General features: G+C 44.2%; 2 protein-coding genes across 5 annotated transcripts in view; one reads left to right on the top strand and one right to left on the bottom strand.

Annotated features, from left to right (window-relative positions):
* CAPZA1 (capping protein (actin filament) muscle Z-line, alpha 1) overlaps positions 1–7,391 on the bottom strand; it is a 50,391-nt gene extending 43,000 nt beyond the window's left edge. The window contains exon 1 of the mRNA XM_012000756.1: positions 6,309–7,391. Within this exon, the coding sequence (XP_011856146.1) occupies positions 6,309–6,347 (39 nt within the window). The 5' untranslated portion in view covers positions 6,348–7,391. The remainder of the gene's footprint in view (positions 1–6,308) is intronic.
* Positions 6,551–11,000, top strand: part of ST7L (suppression of tumorigenicity 7 like) — a 106,881-nt gene continuing 102,431 nt past the window's right edge. For 2 of the 4 annotated variants that reach the window (XM_012000760.1, XM_012000758.1), the window contains exons 1-2: positions 6,551–7,285; positions 9,584–9,666. In XM_012000760.1, the coding sequence (XP_011856150.1) occupies positions 7,081–7,285; positions 9,584–9,666 (288 nt within the window). In that variant the 5' untranslated portion in view covers positions 6,551–7,080. The remainder of the gene's footprint in view (positions 7,286–9,583; positions 9,667–11,000) is intronic. The other 2 variants (XM_012000759.1, XM_012000761.1) reach the window with 2 other exon arrangements.

Genomic DNA, 11,000 nt, shown 5'->3' with positions numbered 1-11,000 from the left:
AAAAGTGTGTTTGTATATGCATAGAATTAGAAAAGATACAAGAGGAATTGGTAATATTGGCTACTTGTCAGGGAAACTGGGTGGGTGGAAGACAGGGGCAGGAGAGGACTTTTTACTCATGCCCTTTCCCATCATTTTAATTTTTTTTTTTGGAAGAGCCAGGGATCTCACTATGTTGCTCAGGCTAGTCTCAAACTTCTGGGCTCAAGAGATCGTCCCGGCTTAGCCTCCCAAAGTATTGTGATTACAGGTGTGACCCACCACACAGAGCAAATTTCAATTTTAAGCCTGTTATTATAGTTCCTATATACCTACAATTTTTAAATTAATGGAAATGGCTTTCAGGACAAGGGTCACCATGGCAGCCACCTTGGCTAGGCTTGGGCTCTCATCTGTCAAGCAGGTTCAGGTTCAATTCCACCCCTTTGAGAAGTGGAGTTGATGAGGACCTTCCTCTAGGTGATGAGTAACTAGAAGGTCCACTCCACCAATCTCAACTGCTCAGATACTGTGGACATGAGGTGGACATGCAGCACGATGACTCTGAGCCCTGTGTGGACATGCTGTTCAGAGATGCTGTGTGGACCTCGCCTCATCTCACCACTCTGGAAATGCTCACTGCCTTTGCCTCCCACATTGTGGCCAGTGATGTGGCAAGGAGCCAAGAACGTGCTGGTACTGGGCAATGACAGTGCCAAAAAGACCAACAAGCTGATTTCAGACTGGACTAGAACACTTATCTAAAAAGAGCTTTACTTAATTCAAATCACTATCTGGAGGGCTACAGAGGAAGGCCCTCTAAATGCTCGGCAAGACCAAGATATCATAATTAGGAAGCTTTCTTATGGGAATGGGAGACTGAAAGCCCTGTGACCACAATGTTTCTGGGTCAAGGCAAGATTAGGGGGGTGTCTGGATGAACCTGAATTTATTTTACTTTCTTATGTCAATCACTGCTTACCCCTTCCAGTATGACTTCTCCCACTGCTCACTCGAGGTACCTCTCACTCTTATTTACCAAATCCAGTTGGAAAGAATACTGTCAGAGTGAGTGCTGTTTTCTCTGTCCTCATCTTTCTATCTCAGTAGCATCTGTCACTCTTAATTCATTCATGCCTTGGAAACTTTTTCTCTCTTCGGTCCTTTTTCTTTAAAACACACACCAGGTGTGTGTTTTAATCTGCTCACTAAAGGAGAGTACTTCCAGCTGGTGAAGGAAATACTTTCATTAGGGGCTTTGCAAGGCTCCAGTTTATACATACACACCATCATTTTGGTAACCATAAGGCTTTGCAGTTTATGGGATCTATTAGGAAGATGCTCCTAGAGGGGTCAAATGTTCCCAGCAGTGGCACAGCAGGGCACCAATGATGTCAGTAGATGCTCAGATACAAGGAATGCACAGAGGCACCCAAGCTGTGGACGTACTCTTGACCACAAGAAACACCTAGAGACTAACAGAAACAATTGTGGGGGAAGGGTTGTTTTATAGGAGATGAAGGGGTGTGAACTGGGGAGATATGAGAATTAATGAAGTTGTTTTCTCTTTCATAACAATAGGCGGTGCCTACACTGTGTGCTTGGCACTATGCTAGGCACTAGATAAAGACACATGCTTTCAGTCATCAAAGAACTCAGTCTTCTTATCAGGGCAAATGTAGGAAAGCAATGAATAGAACCTTCTGGAACATTTTAGTGTTTCAATTTTTAAAATACAGATTTTTCATTAGAGTTTGAAATAGTTAATTAAATTTTCTTGGGCTGGTTTGATCCAATTCCCCCCTACATCTCTATTTTAGATGGAAATTAAGGCCCACCCATAGAGGTTAAGTGATGTTTCCAAAATCAGTCACAAGGTGACTAGAAGCACGACAGGGAAAGGCCAAATCTAACACTCACAATCACTCTTTTCCATTACATCATAATACCTCCCCCGCCCCCTTTTTTCTTCAGATGGAGTTTTGCTCTGTTGCCCAGGCTAGAATGCAATGGCATGATCTCGGCTCACTGCAACCTCCGCCTCCGGGGTTCAAGCTATTCTCCTGCCTCAGCCTCCTGAGTAGCTGGCGTGCCACCACGCCCGGCTAATTTTGTATTTTTAGTAGAGACGGGGTTTCACCATAGTGGTCAGGCTGGTCTCGAACTCCTGACCTCAGATGATCCGACAGCCTTGGCCTCCCAAAGTTTGGGATTACAAACGTGAGCCATCACGCCCGACCCATACTACCTCATTTATAATCCATTAGATGGAAGCCTCTACTCTGGTTTTTCATTCATAGCTATATGGAAAAGAACAGTATAGTGAAAAAAGCACGGCTACACAATCAGAAAAACCTGGGATCTGAATTTTCTGACAAATTTACACTACTTTGTTTAGCATTAAGCCCGGTCATAATAAAACAGCCAAGTGTTCTGGAAGAAATTATGATAAATCAATACTACTAACAAAAGACTGGACATGTGAGTTTACACCTGCTTATTAGGCTTTATGTTCCTGTCCTAGGATTTCTTTTTCTTTTCTTTTTTTGAGACGGAGTTTCACTCTTGTTGCTCAGGTTGGAGTGCAATATCGCCATCTCGGCTCACCGCAACCTCCGCTTCCCAGGTTCCAGCGATTTTCCTGCCTCAGCCTCCCGAGTAGCTGGGATTACAGGCATGCGCGACTGTGCCCAGCTAATTTTTGTATTTTTAGTAAAGACGGGGTTTCTCCATGTTGGTCAGGCTGGTCTCGAACTCCCGATCTCAGGTGATGCGCCCACCTTGGCCTCCCAGAGTGTTGGGATTACAGGCGTGAGCCACTGAGCCCAGCCTGTCCTAGGATTTCTTAACAGATTATATGAATACCTCTCAGCAAAGCTAACTGAAAAGTGAAGATGGAAGAATGACAGTTTTAATATTAATTGATGACTCGTTAGAAAACGGCCACACCAAACAATCTTTAGGGCTTGCTTTATCCTACAATGGTAACTAGCAAATTACGGAGGTAATACATAATCAAGGATCCAGTTTAAAAGTATAAATATTTGGTGGGTACAGTGGCTCACGCCTGTAATCTCAGCACTTTGGGAGGCCGAGGAGGGCGGATAATGAGGTCAGGAGTTTGAGACCAGCCTGGCCAACATACTGAAACCCTGTCTCTACTAAAAATAAAAAAAATTAGCTGGGTGTGGTAGCAGGTGCCTGTAATCCCAGCTACTTGGGAGGCTGAGGCAGCAGAATCGTTTGAACCCGGGAGGTGGAGGTTGCAGTGAGCCGAGATCGTGCCATTGCACTCCAACCTGCTGGGAGACAGTGCGAGACTCTGTTTCAAAAAAAAGTATAAATATTTTTCATATGCTCTAACAGAGCCCTCATATTTCATCTATTTACAGCATTTTCTACAGCTCTACTAAATAATTCTGATAAACTTGATTCTCAAAAATGCCTTAAAACCACTACCGTTGTCTAAACTGAAAGCATGTAGTTTTTCTTAATACTGAAAACGTCACCTTATTACTGAAAGCATTAGTCTAAGCTGAAAGCATAACTTCTCAATTACCATACTTTTGAAATTGTACACAAATATTCTTCTAGTTAGGCTAAAGGGAAAAAATATGCTAATCACACTTTTTTCCAGAAAATTATCTTTGCTTTTACGTTTTACAAATGTTGAATGAAATAAAGAAAACAGACAATGAAAAGAACCCAAAGAAGTAATTCATCTCATATTTCAGGCTTCCTAATTATGGTATCTTTGTCTTGCTAAGCATGTAACTAAAGAGCTCAGGTTCATTCTCAGAAACTGTGAACTCAAAGCTACAACTAAAACGTTTATTTCTAAAAGTTACTACACTTTCAACTTCCTGTTTTATTTAGATCGCTCATCATGACCATTTCAGGTAACAAAACCCAACTTCCTTTTTACAAAGTGATTAAAAAAACTTCAGCAGTTATGAGAATAGATGATTTTACTAGCTTTTACATACATATTTATAAGGAAATTAGAGTCCATTCATTATCACCAAATTTTCTAAAGGTTTACTGCCTTTAGAAAATGTAACCAAGATAAAAAGCAATATTGAAATATATTCGGCAACAAAAAAACTATGCTAGAAGACGAAATTGGTCACAGATCTGCTATTAAAAAAACCAAGACTGGCCGGGCGCAGTGGCTCACGCCTGTTATCCCAGCACTTTGGGAAGCCAAGGCGGGCAGATCACGAGGTCAGGAGTTGGAGACCAGCCTGGCCAACATAGTGAAACCCTGTCTCTACTAACAATACAAAAAAATTAGCCAGGCATGGTGGCAGGCGCCTGTAATCCTAGCTACTCGAGAGGCTGAGGCAGGAGAATCGCTGGAACCAGAGAGGCAGAGGTTGCAGCGAAGATCGCACCACTGCACATCACCCGGGGTGATAGAGCGAAACTCCAACTCAAAACAAAACAAAACAAAAAAAACCCAACACGTTAATGTTATTAAAACACTGCCAGTATTTAAAGACAGCTTAATTGGCATTTTAAAAAATATACTTTCCCAAGTTTAATTAAAGGCATTCTAACCTGGTATCGAAGACAAAAATCCAACAACACTGGTCAATGTGTATCACGTAGGCACAATAAACTTAAGTTTATTATTTAAATTATTTGTGGAATTTTGACCGGGCGCGGTGGCTTACGCTTGTAAACCCAGTACTTAAGTGGCGGAGGCGGATGGACTTGAGCCCAAGAGTTTGAGACCTGCCTGGGCAACAAGACGAAATTCAGTCTCTACAAGAAATACAAAAATTAGCTTGACGTGTTGGCGGGTGCCTGTAATCCCAGCTACTTGGGAAGCTGAGGCAGGAGAATCATTTGAACTCGGGAGGCGGAAGTTGCAGTGAGCCCAGCGAGACTCCGTTTCAAAAAAAAAAAAAATTATTTGTTTAGTTGTAACAGGATTTGTATTATAACAGGATTTTTGCTTAATTTTATTTGAATAGTAACTATTTGCCTTAGAACAATTTATTATAGATTGATTTCCAGCATAAGTTCATATATGTCTTTGTTTTTGTCCTAAATCTTACGTATGAAGATCAGTTTCCAAATAAGAGAAAATCTAATGCTGTTGTTCAATGGCTTGTTAAGCATTTCAAAATGGCATGCCATATGTAGGTATGATGTATCAAGTTATTCGGTGCAGAGGACTTATGGATCATAACAGTCCCCTCCCCATCCCAACTTCTTATTTAAAAAAACACCCTGGTAGATTTACAGAGCACTCAAGGGGACACATTTTCCAATAGCCACAGCAGGAGACAAATGTCATAATTCTTGTAAGTTGTCTCGTGAGGTCATTCTAAGTTCCACGTGCCCTAAAATCATGTACTTACTGAAAAGCCTGACAAAACTGTTATGAAACTGTGCAACTGTCAGAAGAAAAGTTATTCCACCTTAGAATGTGCTCTTGTATTTAAGACGCTTTTCAAGAAATAAGTATACAAACTGCACACTGACAAATTCAGCTAATCAGACTCCACAGTGGAGCACCAGAGAAGGCAGGACGCTTTGTCAAGTCTTGAACGTGTTAACATGCAGTTTATTATCTGTTACAGAAAATCTTTCTTGAAGTTAAGAAAATTCATCAGCTATTCTACATTTGTTAACAAGAAACAAAATTTTCAAAAATTATCGTTAAAAGGGTGTGTCTACAGGGAAAGACTGGTGCTCAAATTGTGAAGCACATGCCCTGAGGCTCACAGATTTATTATAGCGAATCAGACAGGCGACAGTACTTGAGAAAAGTACTGCATGTGTAGTGAGGTGGACAACATTTGGGACCTCTCCTTGTCAAGGAGTCGTGACAGCAAAATCACTTCCTGAGGAAGGAGGAGCAAAAAGGAAGAGGCCATCCTGACCAGGAAGTGACTCGCCCTAAACTAACCCCAATTATATCTACAAATGGGGGGATGGGGGTTAGCCCCAACTGCTAAAGGCGGTAAAATAACTGCTTTTTGATATGTAGCAACATAACCACCACCCACTCTCAAAATTACAGGAAAAAAGTCCACAGTCACGATCTAATAAAGGAAACGTCTGTTCCCTCGCAGGGAGGCCCCTGGGCTGTGCCTCAGGCCTGAGAGAAAAGGAGAGTCGAGGAACGAGGAACTGGGGCCACCGTGAGGCAGAGGAAAGCCCCGTAAGAGGGAAGCGTCCCGACTGCGGAGAGCGTATGTCAGCATTGACAAAGAAGCTTCTTTTTCCTGGGGACACTGCGAGGCTCCCAACGCAGCCGGGCCGAGCCCCAGTTCCCTGTCGGGGGAGGAGGTAAGAGAGCGAGGCGGACCCCTTACCTTCTCCTCATCCGACACACGATCATCGAAGTCGGCCATCTTGGGCTGTTCTGGCCCAGCCCGGCTGTGGGCGCTAGGCAGGCCGGGAAGAAAGCCGAGTGATGGAATCACCGCGGGGGCCGTCGGAAGGACCCGCCCGGAAACGCCGACCAAGAGGGCGCCATGTCAGTTATGCGCGGGAGTGACGTCTCCTAGTGCCAGCGCCCGCGCCCGCGTCCGCGTCCCAGGAAGTAGGCTTTGCCTTCGGTGATTTAAAGTCTAATATCTTTCCCAATGAGTTACACTCATTTCCCATCCATCTAATGGGTGCTGGCAGCGTGTTTCGATTATTCTTGGCTCCTGGCCTCCATCCGACCAAGTTGCTGTTGCAGTTTTTCTGGTACCCGTTATCTCCACGACAGCCGAATCCAAAGCTCTAAGAGCTGCTCGGCCGCTGGAACCATCGGTGGCTTTTCCAACCCCGGGGGGCGGGGGTGTGAAAGGTGACCCTCATTTCGTTTGGAAGCGGTTTAACACTTCACTTTGGGGTCACATCTTAGTCCAGTTCCTCCAGAACAGGCGCTGCTGTCCGCCCCTTCCCTGCCCCACGAAGGAATAGGTGTCCTCAATCTTGAGACACGCTCCTCCACCTTCGAAATCTTCTCGGTCCCGGTTCCCCAGGACTCAGCCTTCAGAGAGGCCAACTTCAGGTCCGCCACTATCCCAGGATTCCCGACTCCCGGTTTCCTGTCCTTCTCCCCTCCCAGCTCCTGGCTCCTGCGATAGCGGCAAGATGGCGGACGGTGGCGGCCCGGGTGAAGCCGCGGCTGCTAGACCGTCTCCTGCACCTGTCCCGGGCCTAAACCCGACGCTGGGCTGGAGGGAGCGACTGCGAGCCGGGCTGGCGGGGACTAGGGCCTCGGTGTGGTTCGTGGCGGGGCTGGGGCTGCTTTACGCTCTGAGGATCCCTTTGAGGCTGTGTGAGAATTTGGCAGCGGGTGAGAGGACCAGACCTCCTGGGGCAGGGCGGGGGGCCAGGAGAGATGTCGGGGGCAAGAGCCAAAGGGCAAGAGATTCTCGGTAGTCCTAGAGGGCCTCTGAAGAGTCGATGATGAGCGATCAAGTGGGTTCTTTTTCTTTTGGACTGCAACCTTGCAGTTGATTGTCAAGCCTGCTGCCTCTACCGGCTCCTCCCTAGAACTCTTAAGGTCCGTCCTTTCTCTTATGTCCTTGTTTTTCCGTGGAAAAGCCACCTGACAAGCTATAAGCTTCAGGTGTTAGGACAGAAGGGTGCATTCTCAGATTAGGATACGTAATTTATATTGGCTCCCCCACCTCTGGTAGGATCCCATAAAGTCACTGCTTTGAGTCTCTCGCCGCCCAGCTGAGAGAACTCATATCCAGGCAACAAAGATGAGCACATCTGTAATTTAAAGATTTCAGAGAAAGAAAATGGCATGATTTTAATTGACGATTCTCTTGTTTTAAAATAGTTCTGTTAAGAAATAGTTGTGATATTTTTGTCTGTTCTTTTAGGCTTATCTTGAGTAATGTAGTACAGGAAGTGAGAGAGCGCCACAAACAACTGTCCGTTTGCTAGTTCTTTCGACATCTGTAGAACACTTGCTATGTAGTCTGTGCTGAAAATACTAACACATGTAAGAAGTGATGATCCTGATGGATTCTCATATACTGTACTATTCTTTAGTTGTAGACGGGATAAAGTGTTTAGGGCCCAGATCCCCTTACCATGTGATTATATTTCACTCAAGCTCTGAGCAGCAACCTCAGAACAAGATAGAAGTATTTCTGTTATATGATTCAGTACAGTGGTTGATTTTTCTGTAGCAGAAGGCAGCAAATGTCCCCTTTCCTGTTCAGAGATAGCATGAAAGACTGTGAGGTAAAGTTCGGAAATATTTTGACTTTTTTGGAGGATAAGGTATCAAGTTCAAATATAACTAGCACACTAAAATAAGCTAAACTGAAGAGCTAAGTTGGCATCTCTGTAACAGGTGAATGAAGTGTTTAACGGCGGTTTCTATGCACAGTGTTACTGATTGACTTGTCATTTATTTATTTATTTATTTTTTTGAGACGGAGTCTCGCTCTGTCGCCCAGACTGGAGTGCAGTGGTGCGATCTCGGCTCACTGCAAGGTCCGCTTCCCGGGTTCATGCCATTCTCCTGCCTCAGCCTCTCAAGTAGCTGGGACTACAGGCGGCCGCCACCTCACCTGGCTGATTTGTGTGTGTGTGTGTTTTTAGTAGAGATGGGGTTTCACCGTGTTAGCCAGAATGGTCTCCATCTCCTGACCTCGTGATCCGCCTGCCTCGGCCTCCCAAAGTGGTGGGATTACAGGCGTGAGCCACCACGCCCGGCCGACTTGTCATTTATTTTTCTACATGTTAACCATATACATGTAGATGAGAATAGTTGATTACTATAGATTTTGCTTTTTTACTTTTTCTTTTTTATTTTTTGTGAGACAGAGTCTCCCTCTGTCACCCACGCTGGAGTGCAGTGGCAGGATCACTGCAGCCTTGAACTCTTTTGCTCAAGCGATCCTCTGGCCTCAGCCTTCCAAGTAGCTGGAACTACAGGCGTGCACCACCATGACCAGCTGAGTTTTAAATTTTGCATAGAGACTGGGTCTATTTTATTTGCCTAGGCTGGTCTTGAACTCCTGGCTACCAGCGATCCTCCTGCCTTAGCTTCCCAAAACTCTGATTATGGGAGTGAGCCATCCTACCTGGCCAGATTTTTTATTTCTTTCTAAAACCCACCGTACTTATGAGATAATTATTTGAAGTGAACAATCTGCTCCAGGATTTCAGTAAGTCAGGGAGATTTCTGTTTGTTGCTGTTCTCTTTGAGCCATTTTGCCTCTCTAGCTGATATGCCAAATACATACACTGTTTCCTTCCCTCTAATTTGAGACAGTGGTTTTGTATCCTACCAAAATAATTATGGAGTCGTTTTGAACCTCCTTTGTAAAAGCATGTTTGTTTATCTTCTTATTCTTACAGACTTGCAAAAGTTCTTGTCTAAATTATGACTTATAAGTGCTTTAGTTTTATTCTTTAAAGCAAGCTGAATTACCTCATTTTGATTTGTTGCGAATAGTTATAAGCCATTATGTATATTATGTATACAAATTAAAACTTTTTCAAGTGAATTTCACACTAGATATTAATATGACTTAAGTCAAATCACTCATAAAGATACTCGCATATTTGTAACCTAAGTACATTAAATTTGCATTTTTTAAAACTTTGATTCTTGTTCTTTTGACAGTGACTGTATTTTTAAATTCATTGACACCCAAATTCTATGTGGCACTTACAGGGACATCTTCATTGATATCAGGACTAATATTTGTAAGTAGTTTCCATTTCCTTCCTTCATGTTTTGGTATTTATCTAAAGATTTTTTTTTTTTTTCTTTTCCTTTTTTGAGACGGAGTCTTGCTCCGTCGCCCAGGCTAGAGTACAGTGGCATGATCTCGGCTCATGCAACCTCCACCTCCCAGGTTCAACTAATTCTCCTGTCTCAGCCTCCCGAGTAGCTGGGATTACAGGTGCCGGCCACCATGCTCGGATAATTTTTGTATTTTTAGTAGAGACGGTGTTTCACCACATTGGTCAGGCTGGTCTCAAACTCCTGACCTCAGGTGATCCGCCTGACTTGGCCTCTGAAAGTGCTGGGATTACAGGCATCAGGCACCACCCTGGCCTAAAGATCCTTTATATGGTTATAATATTTATAAATTATTATTACCTATGGATCAGCATTTCTAAAATGTATTCAGCATTTGAAAAGATTACCTATTCAAACAAGTTTGGGGAACACTGCATCTCCCAATCTACTTTTAGAGATTGACAGTATTTATTTACATATTAAAGGCTTATTGTAAACTGTAGTCAGGGAGGGCTTGGGGTGTACTGGAAATTAAATGCCTGCAGAGCCCAAGTTGGTAACAAAAATGAGTGAAATGGATAGAGTTTAATAATTAAATTCTTGTTTCTTTGAGGACTGGGTAGCCTGGACAGTGCATGCCCCTTCTAAAAGAGGCTAAGGCCAGGCACAGTGGCTCAAGCCCGTAATCCCAGCACTTCGGGAGGCCAAGGCGGGTGGATCACCTGAGGTCGGGAGTTCGAGACCAGCCCGACCAACATGGAGAAACCCCGTCTCTACTAAAAATGCAAAAAATTAGCCGGGGTGGTGGCGCATGCCTGTAATCCCAGCTACTCAGGAGGCTGAGGCAGGAGAATTGCTTGAACCCAGGAGACGGAGGTTGCATTGAGCCCAGATTGCGCCATTGCACTCCAGCCTGGGCAACAAAAGTGAAACTCCGTCTCAAAAAAAAATGAAAAATAAAAAAATTAAAACGCTAAAACTAATTGTTGCCATATAGACTTGCAACTAGTATTACCAGGTTTTTCAATTTTTCAAATGATTTAAAGAGAACCCAGATAGATCGGGCGTGGTGGCTCACGCCTATAATCCCAGCACTTTGGGAGCCTGAAGCAGGCAGATCACTTGAGGCCAGGAGTTCATGAACAGCCTGGCCAACATGGTGAAACTCCGTCTACTAAAATATAAAAAGTAACAGTATCGTGGTGTGTGCCTGTAGTCCCAGCTACTTGGGAGGCTGAGGCATAGCACGGTGGCTCATTCTTGTAATCCCAGCACTTTGGGAGGCCGAGGCGGG

The sequence above is a fragment of the Mandrillus leucophaeus genome, unplaced genomic scaffold (genome assembly GCF_000951045.1).
Source record: "Mandrillus leucophaeus isolate KB7577 unplaced genomic scaffold, Mleu.le_1.0 Scaffold64, whole genome shotgun sequence".
NCBI classification, from domain to species: domain Eukaryota; kingdom Metazoa; phylum Chordata; class Mammalia; order Primates; family Cercopithecidae; genus Mandrillus; species Mandrillus leucophaeus.
Note: the sequence above shows the minus strand (reverse complement) of the source record. Positions and strands in the feature narration are given on the sequence as shown.